Source organism: Emiliania huxleyi, assembly GCF_000372725.1.
Source record: "Emiliania huxleyi CCMP1516 unplaced genomic scaffold EMIHUscaffold_48, whole genome shotgun sequence".
Classification (NCBI taxonomy): Eukaryota; Haptophyta; order Isochrysidales; family Noelaerhabdaceae; genus Emiliania; species Emiliania huxleyi.
In genome coordinates, this window is record NW_005198391.1 from 179,169 (window position 1) to 196,967 (window position 17,799).

Genomic DNA, 17,799 nt, shown 5'->3' on the forward strand with positions numbered 1-17,799 from the left:
AGGGGGGGGGGGGGGGCACCACGACGGTGACTGCGAAGCCTAGCTGCAGCTCCGCGAGAGGCGAGGGGCCGCTCGCTGCGACGGAGCTTAGGATTGCCGCGCTCGGCAGCAGGACTGTGGGGAGGAGGCGTAGGCCGCCGCAGCGCCGCCGCCGCGCGGAGAGGGCGGCGGGGGCAGGCTTGCTCGGGAGCGGCGGCGGGGACGGCGGGGCCGAGGGGGAGTCGGCCGAGGGGGACACGGCGTCTTCGGAGGCGATGGAGGAGAGTAGCTCGTCTAGTCCGGCGTCAAGCCCGGGCTCGTCGGGGAGGAAGGTGGGGAGCTTGTCTCCGGACGAGTAGCTCGGCCCGCTGGTGGAGGGCGAGTGCTCGAGCCCAGCTGCGTCGAGCCCACACTCGTCGAGCAGCGAGGCGGCGCAAGGCGAGCCGGTGCTGCTCGAGCGTCCAGTGTACGGCGAGGCGGGGCGGTCGAGCAGCGAGGCGGTGTCCGTCGCGGAGCTATGGGAAGCGAGCGGCAGCGGCACAGCCGAGTGCGCGAAGGGCAGAGGCACGACAGGAATGAGTGTGCGGGAGATCTGGAAGTCGACGCGGTCGCCGAAGTTCGAGAGCTCGGCCAATCCGGGCAGCGGCACCGGGCTCTCGTCCCGCAAGACCACAAGCTTCGCGCCCGTGCAGTCTGCAGTCTGGTTCACGACTCGGAACGCTGGCATGTGCGACGTACGCGTCGGCTCATTCCAGACCCCACCCGTCTTACGGTTGACAATCACCGCGCTGTCAACGCCGACCGGTATCCGAACCCTCGACACGGGTACGCTCACGCCCCTCTCCCTGCATCGCCGGCAAAAGTGCTCACGAAAAGCATTCTTTGTGTTTGGCGGCAGCGCCTCGCATCCCAGCTCGCCGCCCGAGATGGCGTCGCCCCAGCACATCTCCTTGAATTGGTGGCGCTTGCGCTTTGGCGATTCGGTGGACGCAGTGCTCGCGAGGAGCGTCGTGTCGAGCATCGCCACAGGTTGTGCCAGCAAGACTGCCTTTGGGCGCTATGCGAGATCGCCGTCGCAACGGGGGTTGGGGCCGGGGTTCCGGTGACCACCCCAACGGCCCCCCCTCTCATGGCTGACCCTGGGCATGGCCTCTCATCCGACAGCCAGGGTTCGGATTTTTTGCGGGATATGGTGAAAAATTGGAACCCAGCGCGCCTTGGCTGCTTTGTGAGGATTCGCCGCCTCGCTTGGAGATGATCTGTACATATGGTACCCGCGCAACCCACCTCGAGACCATACCCCCCGCCTGCTGACAGACCCAGCCTCCCGGCTGCCGGCCTCGGGCGGTCAGGAGTGTGTGTGTGTGTGTGTGTGTTCGTATCAAGAATACTCACTCACTCACTCGGGCGGTCAGGACCATACCCCCCCACCCTTTGGGCCGCGAGGGTACCAACCATACCCCGGAAAAAGTTGGAAGCCAGGTGTGTATTCTCGAGGTTCTCGAGGACGAGGTGGATGGATATCCTTTGGCCGCGTTGGGTAGCGAGCATTGGTGTGACGCGATCCACGCAGGCGTGTTTTCTGACGGCCGACCGTCAGTGCACGGAGTTGCCCACAAGTTTCGCGGGAGTGACCCCATGCGTCAAACCCGCGACGTAGCGCGGGTGGGTTGGAGAGGGCTCGCTGCAAGGAAGGGCGGTGGAAGAGGCCGATCCTCGTAGTCCGCCCCGTTCCTCCCCATCGGGCCGCATGAGCGGCCACGCCTCGCAGATTCGTTTCTCGCGCCTGGGTCAGGCGCGCGGGGCATCCCCCGGGAGTCGCTCGACCAGCGATCCGAAGAGTGGCCGCTATGAGAGGGAAAGAGCGGGGCCCTCGACGCCTCTGTCCGGCCCTCCGAGGGGGGGAGGGAATTGCGGGGTCCCCACGGGCGCCTCAGTTCGGCCCTCCCGAGGGGGGGAGGGGAGCAAGAGCACCGCGGGTTAACAATTTCTTCCTTTTCTGGATGCTGGGCGATCCTTTGCGGTGTGCGGTGTGCATCCATTCGATTCGACGACTACTGAGTCGATGCTCGCCTACATCGTTCTCAGCTCAGTCACGTATGTGGTACCAAGAGCTGTCATGCTCGCCAAGCGAGTGAACTCGCCGGTCATGGCCACTCCAAATCAGATGCCTGTCGCACAGCTGAAAGACGAGCTGGATGGTCTTGGCGTCCCGTGGCGTGGCGTGGTGTCCGAGAGGGAAGGGCTCGTCCAGGCTCTCGAGGAGGCACGCAGGAAACAGGCGCCGTCGTCTCCTCACCATGCTGCGTCGCCCATGCATAGCTCTGCGTCGCCCATGCCACGGGGCGCGAGTCCTGGCTTTGGCGCCGAGTCGCCCATGCCGGGTCGCGAGAAGGAGTACGAGTCCTACAAGGCAGGCACCGCTGGCGCCCGGCGCAGCTTCTACGACCTGCCGAATGAGGACTTCCGGCGGCCGTATGGCGCCGGAAGTGCTCCCGCGTCCCGCGACGGCTACGCTGCGCCTGCGACAGCACCTTCGGCTGCCAGTCCAGCCGGCGGAGCGCAGAGCGTCATTCTGCGGACGAGCGCGGCGGGCTCGTTTGGGCTGACGATCAAATCGGAGTCCCAAGCTGGCCGCGCACGAGTGATCGTCACGGCGATCGCTCCCGACTCGGCCAACCTGCGGTCCGGCCTCGCGGTGGGCGACGAGCTCGTTGCCGTGGGAGGCGCGAGGACGGCCGGCAACTACGAGGCGACGATGGGCGCGCTGGCGGCCAGCAAGGCGGCGCCGGTGCGGTGCGAGGTCGTCCGCCGCTCCGGACAGCCGAGCGAGGCCGCGCCGCCCGCCTACTCCTCCGCCCAGAGTGCTGGCGCATCGGTTTGGCGGAGCGCGGCGGACGAGGCCACGCACGGCGGACGAGGCGGAGGGGCTGGCCCCCAGCCGCACGACTTCAAGGAGGAGGAGTTTGGCGCAAGGTCACCCTCCGAGGCGTACCAGGCATTCAGGGCGGAGTACGGGTCTGGCGCAGGGGCCTCTGCCTCGCCCATTGACCCCGGCCACCGCGGCCGAGAGAGTTACGACGCGCCGGGCGAGGACCGGTCGCCGCAACGACACCCGGACGACTGGCGGGCGATGCCACCGCCGGGAGACCCGCAGGGGCACCGGCAGGGAAACCCGCACTGGGGCAGGGCGGCGGGCGTGGCTGGTGGCGCGGATGCCTCTCACCCCTTCGCCACCCGCGACGCGGCTCCCGAGGCGGCGGGGGCGGGTGAGGCCCAGCAGGAGAGGATGGCACTGCTCGAGCAGCAGGGAGCCATGCTCGCGGCGGCCCTCGAGGCGGCGACCCTGCGCGTCGCCGCTGTCGAGGCGCGGGTCGCCCTTGTCGAGGCGCAGCAGCACGGGACGCCGCAGCAAAAGTACTCGCAGCCGGAGTATCCGCCGCAAAGCATGGCGCAGCAGGGCGTGCCGCAGCGAGGCCACTGGCAGCGTGACGGCGGCCCGGCCACCAGACCGCAGGCTTCCAACGAGGCGTCCGCCACGGCCGCGTGGTTCGCCAAGCAGTGAAACGAGTGTTTGGGGTGTTGTCTAGGTAAACAAGGGAAACCGGCCAGGGAGGTGTGAACTGAAAATTTGCGTGTCTTCATCGCTCTGACACTTCCGGGAACTGCCGCTGCCACCTCCCCCCACGATGGTCGCTGTGGTCTACTGGTTTCGAAAGGTGCGCGCGTGCTCGTCCGTACTCTTGCCTCCCCGCTCCTTCCAACCGCCGTCCGACCCTAGGCGCTGCGCCTGCACGACAACCCCGCGCTGATCGCCGCCGCCGAGGGCGCGTCTTCGCTCTACCCAGTCTACTGCCTCGACCCGAAGACCTGCTCGCGCGCGCGCGGCGCGTGGACCAACCCCAACCGGATGCGGTTCCTACTCGAGTCGCTCGCCGACCTGGACGCGTCGCTCCGCAAGCTCAACTCGCGGCTCATTGTGCTGCACGGTGACCCGGTTGAGGCGCTGCCCGCCGCCTGCAAGGAGTGGTCCGCCTCGCGCCTGGCGTACGAGCTCGACTACGAGCAGTACTCGCTGCGCCGCGACAAGGCCGTGCGCTCGCAAGCCGAGCAGGCCGGCCTCGAGGTGGTGACGCGTGTCGGCCACACGCTGGTCGACCCCGAGGCGCTGCTGCTGCTCTCACGTGGCGCACCCGTCACGTCGTACGACAAGTTCCGCGGCCTGCTCGCCCAGGAGCTCAAGGCGCGCCCCGTCACGACGCTGCCGCCGCCAGCCTCGCTGCCGCCGCCCGGGCGCACCGCTGCTCCCCACGCCATCCCCTCCCTCGAGGAGCTCGGCCTCGAGCCGATGGGCGACGCGGCCGTCATCGCGCGCGGCGGGGAGGGCGCCGCACTCCGCGCGATGGAGGCGCACCTGCGCCGGCGCGACTGGATCGCCAGCTTCGAGAAGCCAAAGACCTCGCCCACCGAGATGCTCGCCGGCGGCCCGTTCGACGCGGGCGCCGGCCGCTCCACGACAGTCCTCTCGCCGTACCTCACCTTTGGCTGCCTGTCGAGCCGGCTGCTCTACGAGCGCGTCGCCGCCGTGTACGCGGAGGCGGCGCCGCGCCACTCGCAGCCGCCCGTCTCGCTGCACGGCCAGCTGCTCTGGCGCGAGTTTTACGTCTGCTGCATGCACGCGACGCCAAACTACCGCCGGATGGTTGGCAACCCGATCTGCAGGCAGATCTCGTGGGGCGAGGACGCGGCGCTGGTGGCGGCGTGGCGCGAGGGGCGGACTGGGTACCCGTGGATCGACGCCGCGATGACGCAGCTGCGGCGCGAGGGCTGGATCCACCACCTCGCGCGCCACGCCGTCGCCTGCTTCCTGACGCGCGGCGACCTGTGGCAGAGCTGGGAGACGGGCGCTGCCGTCTTCGAGGAGTACCTGCTCGACGCGGACGAGGCGATCAACTTTGGCAACTGGATGTGGCTCTCGTGCTCGTGCTTCTTCTACCAGTACTTTCGCTGCTACTCGCCGGTCGCCTTTCCGCAAAAGTACGACAAGCAGGGCGCCTACGTCCGGCACTGGCTGCCGCAGCTCGCGCGCCTCCCGGCAAAGTACATCTACGAGCCGTGGAAGGCGCCCATCGCGGTGCAGAAGGAGGCGGGCTGCATCATCGGGGTCGACTACCCCAAGCCCATCGTCGACCACCAGGCAGCCGCCGCCGCCACCGCCGCCGCCCCCGCCTCAGCCCGCCCCCTCCTCGCCCCGCCACCGCCCTCGCCTCGGCGACACCCGCACGACCCGCGCCCACACGCGCCAGCGACACGCTCCGCAGGTGGTGTCCAAAGAGAATATGGGGAAGATGGCCGAGGCGTACGCGGCCCACAAGGCGGGCAAGGCGGGAGGGGGGCCCGCCGCAGGCAATGGCAAGCAGGCTGCCGCGGCAGGCAAGCAGGCGGCGGCGGGTGGCAAGCGCAAGCCCGCGGCGAGCGGCGGCGGCGGAAAGCAGAAGAAGCTCTTCTCGTGACTGCCCACCCGCGGGCCTCGCCCCAGGGGTCGGCGTCGATTTGCGCACTCTGGGTTGCGCTCCGAGGAGAGTGAGGAGTAGGACGAGGAGTAGGACGGTTGTGAGAAAGTTATGTCTTGTCATGCTTATGCCATATTATGCTCTGTGTGTGTGTGTGTGTTTTTGAACGAGTGGGCGGGCAGGCTGTCTGTTTACAGGCGCCGTCCGCCCGCGCGCGCGCCGACCCAACTCCGAGCACGCTCGCTCGCCGCTGGGCGGCGCGCGTCCACACTGCGTCGGCAACACGACGCAGGAGCTCGCTCACTGCTGCTGCGGCGGCGGCAGCGACGGCGACTGCGAGCTGACGGCTGACGGCTGTACGGCTGTACGGCTGACGGCTGGCGGCTGGCGGCTGCGGCGAACGGCGACGGCTCGGTTCGCGTTCGCCCCGCGACGGTGCGACTGAGCCTGCCGCGCTCGATCTGGGAGCCACTCGGCGCCAGTTCGAGCGGCGGTCGGCTCGGCCACTGCGGGTGCGACGCATGATAGAGCTGCTGGGCGCCGCATCGTGTACTACCGACCCACGCCAAGGCGCGGGGCGGTGGTGCTCGCCGGCGCTCGCGGTGCTTCGGTGCTCGAGCGCGCTCAACATTGTGGTCGTTCAGGGCGGCTCGCACAGCGCCCGCAGGCACACACACACACACACACACACACACACACACACACACACACACACACACACACACACACACACACACACACACACACACACACACACACACAGCCCCTTCCCCTTCCCCTTCAAGGGCGAGGACACGCGCAGGGGCCGCACCTCTAGCGAAGCCCACAGAGTGGGAGACTCCTATCACCGCCCTGCCACCCACGTGAGCCTTTTGGCCGCCTCTGTCAGTGTGCCCGTGGTAGTGAGAGACTGCTGGTGAGAAGCCGGAGGAAGGTCGCTAGTCGAGAGAGATCGCCAGTGGAATAGGGAGTCCACCGTGCTGCGAGCCTGTCGCTGTCCCTTGTCAGGAGCAGGTGAGAACTAGGAGAGCGCAACCAGTAGGAGGCCCGCGCCTGCCCCCGTGCCGCCGGGTGCAACCTGTCCTATACGAGAGAGGAATCCCTGGGACCCTGTCGTGTGGGTGAACCCTGCCCAGCCCCCCTCCGTGTCGCGATGCGCTCCCCGCTCCCGTTCCCCTGTGTCCCTGATCGTCCTTACAAGATCCTGCTCGTGCAGGTGGGGACCCTGTCCTTCTCCCACCCCTCGTTTGGCGTGCCCGTTTTATTTATTTATTTATTTATATTATGCACGCGAAAATATCGACGACGCACAATGGTCAATGCTAAATGGTGATGGTCGAAAAGAGATGAACATCGCCTGCACACACTGCGACACAACAACCGGGGCAAACAAAATCACACGGACCAACGTCGAAAAAAATGTTGTACCTCGAGGTTACAGGGGGAAACAAGAAGATCCCGTGGTGTCAAAAGGGTCGCATACCCAAGCTACAGAGGACGGGATTCGAACCCGCGCCCCTTACGAGACTGGAGCCTTAATCCAGCGCCTTAGACCAACTCGGCCACCTCTGCATCTGGCAACGAGCTGCTGCCAACTGCGTGAACGAGCGCTGTGAATGCTCTCGCACCCGCAGCTTCGAACCAGCAGTCACTTCCACGGCACAAGGCCATCGTCGTGTTTAGGCAAACATGCTCGCTGGGCTTGAAACGCTGACAACGCAAGTTGCTTATATTGATGTGTCTCCACCAATCTCACCGGAAGCTCCGCGCCCACTCTCTCGAAGGGGTGACAGATATGCGTATCTCGACTGCCGTGTTGCGCCGTTCAGAGTTCGCCGAGCAGCGGTGGGCGAACGGGCTCGGTGTCACGCGCGAGATCGCCGTCGACCGCACGCCCGATGCCGCCCACCATGCACAAAATGCCGCGCCCTTCCGTTGGAGACTTTCGATGGCGGATCTCGCCGCGCCAGGCGGTCCCTTCTCCATGCTGCACGGCATCGACAGGAGCCTGACGCTACTCGAAGGTACTGGCGTTACCCTGGCCGTCGATGGAGCGGCGCCGGTCGCGCTAGAGATAAACTCGCCCTTTGCTTTCCCTGGCGATGTGAAGACCGACTGCAACGTGGGCTCTGCAACGGGGCGAGACTTGAACGCAATGTGGGACCGGAGCCGCTGTACGGCGTCGGTTAACGTCGTCACCGCCCCCACAGCGGTCGATTTCCCCGTCGAGTCGGCAGTGGCGTTCGCCGTGGCCCTTGCCGATGAGGCCTCTTTAGCAATCTCTGGCAACGACAGTGGAGCCGACTGCATACCAACGCTGCTTGCGAAGGAGGACGCAATGCGAATGGACGTCGACTCCGTGGGAAAGGACGCGGCTGGAAGCGCGACGCGTTCGCTACAGGTCCTCTCCGGCACGGTCTACGTGGCATTTTTCTGTGCGGAGTGAGGGGGCGTGTGGAGCCGTGATATCCACGATCAAGATCAGGCAATCGCGGAGGAGCTTGCTGGAGATGAGCCTTTGCGCGCCCTGTCTTCTGTGCGCGTCGCGCGTGCGGACGAGTCACGAGAGTTGCCGGGTTGGGGCACGGAAGGCGTAGAGTTTGCGGTTTGAGTTCGGCGTGTGTTTAGGTGTATGTGGCCGCCGGCGGGTCGCGCGGGGGACCGCGCGGGGTGGGGCTGGGGGCTGGGGGGTCGGCAATCGGCACCCTTGTGGTGGGAAAATGTATCGACTCTGTGCAAAGCCGGTACGGCATACGAGGGGAAATGGCGCAAGTGGTGTATCTGGCGGCGCCAAACTCACGCGGCTCATTACACTGCACCGAGGTGTTCGTGAAACGACGACGGGGGCTCGTGGGGCCTCCTAGCGTCGCTCGTCGCGAGGCTGACGCGGTGTGACCGGGACGCCCGACTGACGGGACCCGACAGCCCACACGACCATCAAAGCGGCGCACCCCCAGCATTGCTCGCGCACTGCTTGGGGGGAGCAGGCAACTCGAACCCCCACACGCACACGTCCACGGTGCCGTTCGCAGTCTTTCGCACCTCCGTCATCTCCTCGGGCCGGTAGCACCATCGGGTACTGAACAACCTCTGAAAGAGGGTCGCGAGCACCGGCTGCTCGGACGTGCAGCCGAGCAGACTGGCCGCGTCTTCCAGCGACACGTGCAGCAGCGTGGGCTCGCGGCTCGCTGCGAGCGGCACCGCCGGCGGAGGCTGCCGCCGCGACCAGCGGCCCGCCGCCTCGCGAAAGGCTTCTCGCAGCCGCACGTCGCTCGCCCCGGCGGGCAGAGAGATGGTGTGCCCGTGGGCGAGCAGCGCGCCGTGCCTCGGCCCGCGCGACGTGGCGGAGTCGGACCGCCCGCCGCCGTCCGGCCGCACAGTCGCCGAAGAGACAAAGAAGGGGGCGCTCTCGCGCAGCCGCTCGAGCCAGGCGGCGGTCCGGTACGGGAAGCCCTCCTCGGGCGGCCCGTCTGGCCGCGTCGGGCCTGCGCAGCGCGGGCGGGCGAGGCGGTTCGCCTCGGCGCCGTGCCAGCCGCCGATGGGCAGCAGGTGGTCCATCGGGCACCGGAAGGGCAGCGGCTGCGTCGGCAGCGCCTGCCTGCCGATCGTGCACTCGGTGAGGCGAGCCCAGTAGCGGTCGCAGTAGCAGTACAGGCGCGGCAAGACGACAGTCCGGTTGAGAGCCCGGCCAAGCGCGACGCCGGCGGCGAGCCGCCGCAGCAGCGCGTTGACGTGCTCGACGTGCTGCCGCCCGCGGGCGTGCGGGTCGCGCTCGCCGTCCCACGCGGCCGGCGGCGGCAGTGGCGCGTCGTCGTCGTGCAGCACGAGCAGCCGCGCCTCGCCGGCGGGCGGCGCGGCAGGGCGCGCGACGCCGACGTGCCGGTCGGCGCCGTCCGCCGCCCGGGCCGCCGCCTTGCGGGCCGGCGCCCTCGCCGCGCGCGCGCGGTCGGGCTCGGGTGCCACCTCTGGTACGGCGAGCGACGCGAGCAGGCTGTCGTCGGGAACGCGCCAGAGGCCCCACTCGCGGAAACGCTCGCGCTTGCCGAAGGCGCAGTCGGCGAGGTCGCCGAACTGGTAGGTTGCGTGCACGGCCATCGGCTGCACGCCGGTCTGCGTCTGCAGCTGCTGCACGAAGAAGGTGTGGCCGTTGGCCACCAGCGACACGGGCATGATGCCGAAGGTGAAGGCCCGCGAGACGCCCGGGATGCAGACGTCGTAGAGGTAGCGTGAGCCGGTCGCGTGCGGGACGCCGTTGGGCCGCAGCGAGCGCTGCCCCATCGTCGACTCCTCGCTCGTCGTCGGCGGGAGGCCGCAGTAGTCCTTCTTCCTCTGCAGCCACGCCTCGCGCTCCGCCTCTGTCGACGCGCGCCGGTGCCCGCGCCTCCGGCCGCGCAGGAGGTCGTCGAAGGCGGTCTGGTCCGTCTCCCACGCCTGGAAGGCGCCCGCCGTCCGCTCGGCCCACTCCCCCAGGAAGGCGGCCGACTTGTCGTTCGGCCGCACCACGAGCACGCCCGTGTTTCGGTCGATGAGCGTGTGGAAGCAGCCGTCGTCCTCCACGTCCCACTCGGCAGAGACGCAGTCCGAGGAGGCGAGGAGGTCGGCGTGGGCAAAGTCGGCCAGGCCCGGCAGCGTGCCCCGCACCATGGGCGTCGGGTCGGACAGCCACGCCACGTCGACGTCCGACACCACCACCGGCCTCTGCCCGAGCCGCAGCAGGTAGGCGACCGCGTCGACCTTGGACGCGCCGAGCGCGAGGAAGAGGGTCGCGTTGCCCCGCACGTTGGCGCGCCCGCCGAGCCGGGCGCGCTCGGCCGTGAGCGCGCCGGTGAGCGCGCCGCCGCCCGCGAGCAGGTGGTGCACGCCGAGCTCCTCGCAAAAGGCGGCCGTCTCGAGGTCGATGGCCGCGACGACGGCGGCAAAGCGCAGCCTCTGGACGTGGAGCGCCCAGTTGTGCAGGAGCTCCGTCACGGAGGAGGAGGCGAACGTGACGTGGAGGATGCTGTCCCGCTGGCCCGGCAGCTGCGAAGCGACCGCTCCGGGCTTTGGTATGCGCAGCGCGAGCGGCGTGGCGGCGGCGGGTCTGGCGGCGGCGGCAATGGTGGTGCCGCGAGGAGCGGTGGCCGAGGCAAATTGCCTCTGGAGCAAAAGACAGGTGAGGGACGTGCTCACGAGCACGGCAGCGACCGTGACTTTGAGCGCGGATATCATTCGGACCCCGAACAGCGCGGGCAGCGCGGAGAAGTCCGGCGCGAAGTCTGGGGTCCAGTTTCTCCAATTGTCTGTGCAGCTGTGAGCGCTGTCAGAGCGGTGTTTCGACACCGATATCGTTCAAGGAGAACGCTGATTCAAAATCCGCTGTTCACACTTCACAGGTAAGTGTAAGCGGAGCAGCTGAGTTGATACAGCGAATCCTTTGTGTTCACACCTGCAAAAACAGGTGTGAACCGATTTCGGCCTTAGCCGTCGGTATGCCAATAGCGTGCTAGCCAAGTAGTACGCAGTTGGATTCCGAGGGTGTCCCATCACAAGTTCGGCTGCCGACAGACAAGATTGTCCCTTAGTCGACAGCACCCGCCTTTGGACGGTGCTCTGACTGGCTTTGAGAATATATTTTTTCTTTTTGGTTCACATGGTTAGAGGTTGGCCTCCCACCGTTGTGAACATAGTCTGGCCCGAAAGAGCCGCTCGTCTCTTGTCCGGGCAAACGCGCGCCCGATAGTGTGTGTCGCTCCAGCGTGCCGTCATCTTCTGTCTTGCGTCCACCCATACCGCGTTCGTGTCCAGTCCGAGTCGGGCTCTTCACCTTCCCATCCATCCTGCAGCCATCCAACACCATCCTTCTCCGGGCATAGCCTTTCGGCTCGTGAATGAAGGGTCGGTGCGTGTCGTGACCTCCTGGAACACCCGTACCCCCGCACCATCTCCGTCGCTTGGTTGCTTAACCTTGCCACCACCGGGAGCGGCCAGGACTCATAGACTCGGTCGAGAGACCCCAGATTGGCATCCATGCCTTTCTGGACAGACAGGGTGGCCCGCCACAAGGACCCCAGGAATTGCGACTCGCCGCTTTCCTCCCGCTGTGATTCTGTGTGAGCTCTGTGTCTTGATTTGCCAACAACAAACCTACAACCTTCACGGCGCTCGACGATGGGGCGGACCCTCACACAGATCACAGATCGCCTTCTGCAGGATGACGCGGAGGGTGGGCACCGGGACTGGGAGGAGGACCCGCTCGGGTTCGACACCAACCCGATGCTGCTCCGCGCCATGTGCATGGCGTTCGAGTGAACGCCGTGCAGGCAGCCCGTGCCTTTTGGTGTACCGCGTTTGTACCGCGTCCTGTGCCCCTCCTATATCTCCCTTCGCAGTCCCTCGCCGATTCTCGCTGCAACCTTCATGCCACCTCGCGGTCGTCCCACTCTCGTCGTTCTCTCTCCTGTGCTCCCTTGCTCTCGCTTCTTCTCTCGCCTTTCGTCGCAGCTCTGGCCTCTGCCCTCCTCGCGGCATATTTTGGCCCCTGATGTTGGCGCTAAGAAAGAAAGAAAACGTCGAACCCAAGGGAGGGAGGGAGGACGGCACGCCGCCACCACACAGGGATTTTAAGGAGAGGAGTGTGGTGCTAGCCGTCGCCCACCCTTGGGCGTCCGCCTCTTCCTATCTCTCTGATGATGTTGGCGCTGGGGTCCCCTCTTGCTCGCAGTGTATTGCGACGTTGTGGTAAAGCCAAGCCGAGACCGCGACGACGCGTCGCCCCGCCAACGCCTCGATCTTCTTCGGCTGCAGCTGGCGCTGCTCGTCGCCGTGGCCCAGCTTGCCGAAGAAGATCAGCTGCTGTGCCTTTTGTGGTGCTAGTTCGTGCCAGTCTGCTGTGAGAGGGGCTGTCCGCCTCTTCCTATCTCTCTGATGATGTTGGCGCTGGGGTCCCCTCTTGCTCGCAGTGTATTTCTTTCAGCTGCTGTGCCTTTTGTGGTGCTAGTTCGTGCCAGTCTGCTGTGAGAGGGGCTGTCCGCCTCTTCCTATCTCTCTGATGATGTTGGCGCTGGGGTCCCCTCTTGCTCGCAGTGTATTTCTTTCAGCTGCTGTGCCTTTTGTGGTGCTAGTTCGTGCCAGTCTGCTGTGAGAGGGGCTGTCCGCCTCTTCCTATCTCTCTGATGATGTTGGCGCTGGGGTCCCCTCTTGCTCGCAGTGTATTTCTTTCAGCTGCTGTGCCTTTTGTGGTGCTAGTTCGTGCCAGTCTGCTGTGAGAGGGGCTGTCCGCCTCTTCCTATCTCTCTGATGATGTTGGCGCTGGGGTCCCCTCTTGCTCGCAGTGTATTTCTTTCAGCTGCTGTGCCTTTTGTGGTGCTAGTTCGTGCCAGTCTGCTAAAGAAAGAAAGAAAGAAAACAGACACGCCAAACGAGGGATGGGACGAGGACAAGGTCCCCACCTGCACGAGCAGGATTTTGGAAGGACGATCAGGGGGACAGGTGGGGCTCTCCTGCTCCTGACAAGGGACACGACAGGCTCGCAGCGCGGTGCGCGGTGGACTCCCACATCCACTGGCGGCGGTCTCATCTCAGTCTAGCGACCTGCCTCCAGCTTGTCGCTGGCAGTCTCTCGCACATGCACACTGACACAGGGGTGGCAGGGGCGGCGGCACGAGTCTCCCACATAGTCTGCTGTGAGAGGGGCTTGCGCTCGTAGAATTCTTTCAGCCTTCAGCTGCTACCCTCCCGTCTGGCTTGCCGCTTCAGAGATGCCCAAGAAGAGCCACGGCAGCCTCCCCTCCGGGCTGGGCGAGCTGGTCAAGCTCCAGAACTCTGGCATCCTGACCGCCGACCCGACCGCCCACCAGGGCAAGCGCGAGCGAAAAAAGCCGGAGCTGTTCGTGGCAAACGGCGAGCCTGACCGGCCAAAGCGTGTGCAGGAGCCCGCGCCTGCACCGGCCGCCGCTACGGCTGGCGCGCGCGCGGCGTCGAAGCGTGCGCAGGAGCCTGCGCCTGCACCGGCCGCCGCTACGGCTGGCGCGCGAGCGGCGTCGAAGCGTGCGCAGGAGCCTGCGCCTGCACCGGCCGCCGCTACGGCTGGCGCGCGCGCGGCGTCGAAGCGTGCGCAGGAGCCTGCGCCTGCACCGGCCGCCGCTACGGCTGGCGCGCGCGCGGCGTCGAAGCGTGCGCAGGAGCCTGCGCCTGCACCGGCCGCCGCTACGGCTGGCGCGCGCGCGGCGTCGGTGCCGCCCCTCCGCGCGCAGCTGGCTCGCACCGCGGAGGAAGGCGCCAGCACTAGCGGCTCGGCGCCAGACCTGACGGCGTCCAGCGAGAGCGGCGGGCCGTCGAGCCCCCTCGCAGAACAGGCTGCGGAGGAGCCGCCGCCTCCGGCCGCTGCGGAGGAGGCCGCGCCGTCGGCTGCGAGCCAGGCGGCCGCACGCGAGGCGCCGCCTCCGGGCGGCCGCTCCAAGCCGGGCAAGGCGCGGAGCCGGCCATTGGCCGCGCCTGCCGCTCAGGCGGCGGCGGCGCCACCGCAGCGCAAGCGGTCCGAGTCGGCCGGGCCGTCGGGGAGTGGCGAGGGCGCCGCCGACGAGGGCGCCGCCGGCCCCGAGGGCTCGGCGGTGCAGCGGCAGCGCTCGCGCCCGCGGGCTGAGGGACGCGAGCCGGCGCGCGAGGCGCGCGACGGCAAGCCGGCGCGCGGCGAGCAGCACCGGGAGAGTGCCGCCAAGCGGACGCAGCTGATGCGCGGCCTCGAGCCGGTGCAGCAGCTCTTGATGCTCGGCTTCATCCCGGACGAGGCGGACGCCGACGTGTGGGCCGACTTTGGGACGCTCGCCAACGGCAAGGTGGAGATTCGCCTGTCCAAGGTTCAGACGATTGTCGGCGAAAACGCCCTTGGCCGCGGCCTGTTCGCGTGCCAGGATTTCGCGTGCAACGACATCATCACCGTCTACGGGGGCGAGCTGATCACCGACGACGAGGCGCGCGTGCGGCGCGACGCGCGGGGCTCGCAGTCGCACCGCTACCTGATGCGCATCTCCGACTCGGACTACCTCGTGGACGGCTGGCAGTATGCGTCGGGCGTCTCAGAGACGCCGGGCGAGCACGGCGTCTTCCTCCCGACCAAGGCGCACGCGACGCAGTTCTCGCAGGGGGCCGGCCCGATGGCCAACCACGATATTGGCCTCGGCGCCAACTGCCATATCTCGTACGTCCCGCTCGCGCGCTCGGAGGCTTTCCAGCTCTTCCCGCGCGTGCCGACGCTGCGCGCGATCCGCGAAATCAAGGCGGGCGAGGAGATCAAGTTCAACTACGGCTCCGCGCTGCCCTTTTGCCCGCAGCCGTCGCTCTCGGTCACCGCGGCGGCCGAGGGCGCCGACGCCTCGACCGAGGACGCCGGGGAATACCTCGAGCTCTCGCGCTACTGGTCAGACCTGGAGTGGGAGGCGGTGGGCGTGGACGCGGGCGTGCTGCGCGTCGCGCTGTCCGACCTGCGGACGGCGGCGGCGGAGCTCGCGCGATACCGCGAGAAGCACGAGGCGCTGCAGCGCGTCGTCAAGCTGCTCGAGCCCATCCCGTCGGACTGCCCGCTGGCGGCCGAGGCGTCGCGCCTCTTCGAGACCTTGCGCGAGCTGGCGGACCGCGTGCACCGCAACGTCAGCTCGGTGCTCCACAAGGAGACGGGGAAGGACCCACGCCATGCGGAGTCGGAGCAGGGGCGGCAGCAGCAAAGCTTCAAGGAGGAGCTGCAGGCGATGAGGCAGATTATGAAGGAGCGCCATCAGGCGCTGCGCGCAGGGGCAGCGGCTGACGCGGCACCGCCGGCTCTCAGCGACTCGGGTGACGCGGCCGACGACGGTGCCGCGCCGGATGGGGCCGATGCAGACGGCGCGCCCGCATCAAAGCGGCGCCGGGCTGCCCCCGCCAGCAGCAGCGGCGCCGGCGCCACGGCAGCAGCGAACCTCCCGCCGAACTGGAGTGTGGAGGTGCGCGAGGGGAGCGCGAAGCGGTACAACGTCTACCATGGCCCAGCAGGGCTGCGGGCCGTCTCTGTGCCCGATGCGTGGCGCAAGCATCGCGGCGAGACCGAGACCGCGCCGGAGCCCGCTGCTGCCGCGCCCGCGCCTGCTGCTGATCCCGCGCCGAACTCCGGGCGCATCCGCCGGCGCGACATCGTCGAGCCCTTCGCCGGGCCGGTGCCAAAGGAGCTCTGCGACTACAACCGCGCGCCCGTGCCGGCGAGCGGGCTGCAAGAGGAGGCGGTACTTGCGGCGCCCGCAGCTGCGGCCTCCAAGGCGGTGCTCGCACCCGCACCCGCACCCGCACCCGCTCCGGCGCCGAGCTCCGGGCGCATCCGCCGGCGCGACATCATGGAGCCGTTCGCCGGGCCGGTGCCTAAGGAGCTCTGCGACTACAACCGGCCCGGCCTCTCCCTTCTCGCAGACCAGGACGTCAGCATGGCATCCCTCGCTGAGCAGTCTGGTGTCGCGCCCGCCGTGGCGAAGCAGCCGGGCGCAGGCAAGGCCTCGATCGAGACCGACGCTCCGGCGCCCGCCGGGGAGCCCAGGCGCGTCGATCTCGCCCGAGATGGGCGCGGTGGTGACGACGATTGCGCCATCATGCTGAGCACCGCGCCCGTCCCCGAGACGTTGCCGGAAGCGGGCACAGACAACATGTCCTCCCTTGTCGCCAATGCGTTTCAGCGCTTCCGTACCACTACGCAAGGCAAGCAGCTGCCTCCGCCGCCGCCGCCGCCACAGCCGCCATCCGCCGTCCTTAGCACCGCCGCAGCGCCGGAGACAGAGCAGCTTAGGTACTCGAAGATGCAGCAGAAGATCAACATGCAGCAGCTACAGCAGGTTCAGTGCCAGATCCAGGGATTACGCGAGGAGCGGGACGCGCGGGCGTGCGAGGTCCAGCGGGTCGTGCAGCTGAATTGGGTCGGCGGGTTTGGTGAGATGCATCAGCGGATCGCACACGAGCAGTCGATGATCAACAACGACTACGTGCTGCGGCAGGGCATGCTAGAGCGGACGGCGCGCCAGCTGCAGGAGCGCGTCGCTTGCCTTGGGCGCGACATTGCGTCACTCGAGGCAGGGAGGCTCTCCGGAGGCGCTGAGTCACACGCGACGCGATCCGGCGGCTTGGCGGGGCCGCAGACAACGATTCGGACGCGCGTTTCGCAGTTCGAGCGCCGATTCCTCCTCGCCCGCCCCCAGCCTTCCGCACCGAGCAGCTTGCAGCGTGTCGAGGAGGAGAGCGGCGCGCGTCTTGACGTCTCGTCGGCGTCCTCGGACAGCCACGTCGAGATCCTGATTTCCGGCTCGCACTTCGCTGTCGGGCGAGCGCAGACAGCGCTGCACTCCCTCATGCGCGGCATGGCCCGAGCGTCGCTGCGCAAGGGGCAGGGGATGCAGTCGGACACCAGGCAGGCGGCGAGCGGTCCGCCGCGACTGGATCAGGCGAGTGCGCAAGAAGTCGTCGCCTTTGCAACAAAGGAATCGGGGCCGAGATCGGTGCCGCCGCCGCCAGCTCCGCAGCCGCCGCCGCCACCTCCGCAGCCGCCGCCGCCGCCTCCGCAGCCGCCGCCGCCGCCGCCGCCGACATCTTCTCCTGTGGATGCGGCCATGGACAGCGGGGCGGACGCAGTGAAGGGCGTCGAGGCGGCCGCGCCGGGCGGCGTGGCGGCACCGGCGGGCGGCGAGGTGGCATCGGCACCGGCGGGCGGTGAGGCGGACGCGGCGGGCGGTGAGGCGGACGCGGCGGGCGGCACAGTGGCAGCGGCGGGCGGCGAGGTGGCAGCGGCGGGCGGTGAGGCGGACGCGGCGGGCGGCACAGTGGCAGCAGCGGGCGGCAAGGTCGAGGCGGAGGGTGGCGACGCAGCTGAGGCGGGGTGCTACTCGCCGCGCGCCGACCAGGCGCCAATGGGTACGGAGACGGTGGCCGCCAAGCCGGCCGCGCCGGCGCCAGTAGAAGCCGCGCCGCACTCGCCCTCTCCAAGCAGCAGCGGCGATCAAGCGCCCGAGGCATCGTCGCAGCCCGACGTTGCAACCGAGCGAGATGCCGTGGCGCCGTCCATCGCCCTGGCGCCGCTCGCCCCGGATGTCGATGTGCCAGCAAAGACAGGTGCGCCCGCTGTGGTCGCTCCCGCTGCGGCAGCAGGCGTCAGCGACGCTGAGGCCGCCGCTGAGCTGCTCAAGGCGACGCGGCGAGTAAGCTCCCCGCACCTCCCTCCGGCTCCGGAGGTGCTGGGTGCAAGCGCCGCCGCCGCAGCAGCAGCTCTCGTTCCGGACCCACAGCGCCGACCCAGTCGACCCAGCGTTGCGGTTGGCGACTCGAA

General features: G+C 68.1%; 6 protein-coding genes across 6 annotated transcripts in view; 3 read left to right on the forward strand and 3 right to left on the reverse strand.

Annotated features, from left to right (window-relative positions):
• The window catches only part of EMIHUDRAFT_103289 (hypothetical protein), a gene marked incomplete at both ends in the record, with an annotated part of 2,061 nt that extends 1,061 nt beyond the window's left edge, over positions 1-1,000 (reverse strand). The window contains one exon of the mRNA XM_005767682.1: positions 20-1,000. Coding sequence (XP_005767739.1) covers positions 20-1,000 — 981 coding nt within the window. The remainder of the gene's footprint in view (positions 1-19) is intronic.
• A 2,668-nt stretch (positions 1,001-3,668) lies between these two features.
• CRY3 (putative Cry-DASH cryptochrome) lies at positions 3,669-5,566 on the forward strand (the record flags this gene model as incomplete). The annotated part of the gene is made up of 2 exons (XM_005767823.1): positions 3,669-3,698; positions 3,761-5,566. The coding sequence occupies 2 exons, from the start codon at positions 3,669-3,671 to the stop codon at positions 5,564-5,566; spliced, it is 1,836 nt and encodes a 611-aa protein (XP_005767880.1).
• Positions 5,567-5,652: 86 nt separating this feature from the next.
• Positions 5,653-6,627, reverse strand: EMIHUDRAFT_356426 (hypothetical protein). The gene has a single exon (XM_005767683.1). It carries the CDS (start codon positions 6,036-6,038, stop codon positions 5,793-5,795), a length of 246 nt encoding a protein of 81 aa, XP_005767740.1. The 5' UTR covers positions 6,039-6,627; the 3' UTR covers positions 5,653-5,792.
• Positions 6,628-7,287: 660 nt separating this feature from the next.
• EMIHUDRAFT_211464 (hypothetical protein) lies at positions 7,288-7,938 on the forward strand (the record flags this gene model as incomplete). The annotated part of the gene is made up of 1 exon (XM_005767684.1): positions 7,288-7,938. The coding sequence occupies one exon, from the start codon at positions 7,288-7,290 to the stop codon at positions 7,936-7,938; it is 651 nt and encodes a 216-aa protein (XP_005767741.1).
• A 491-nt stretch (positions 7,939-8,429) lies between these two features.
• Positions 8,430-10,700, reverse strand: EMIHUDRAFT_211465 (hypothetical protein; the record flags this gene model as incomplete). The annotated part of the gene is made up of 4 exons (XM_005767685.1): positions 8,430-9,236; positions 9,456-10,226; positions 10,353-10,511; positions 10,662-10,700. The coding sequence occupies 4 exons, from the start codon at positions 10,698-10,700 to the stop codon at positions 8,430-8,432; spliced, it is 1,776 nt and encodes a 591-aa protein (XP_005767742.1).
• Positions 10,701-13,228: 2,528 nt separating this feature from the next.
• On the forward strand, positions 13,229-17,675 carry EMIHUDRAFT_103292 (hypothetical protein; the record flags this gene model as incomplete). Its single annotated transcript, XM_005767686.1, has 3 exons — positions 13,229-13,393; positions 13,826-17,398; positions 17,586-17,675. 3 exons carry the CDS (start codon positions 13,229-13,231, stop codon positions 17,673-17,675), a joined length of 3,828 nt encoding a protein of 1,275 aa, XP_005767743.1.
• Between the last annotated feature and the right edge of the window lie 124 nt (positions 17,676-17,799).

Excerpts from the sequence above, each read along its gene's own strand:
- EMIHUDRAFT_356426 (XM_005767683.1), bottom strand. The coding sequence starts at position 6,038 with ATGCGGCGCCCAGCAGCTCTATCATGCGTCGCACCCGCAGTGGCCGAG.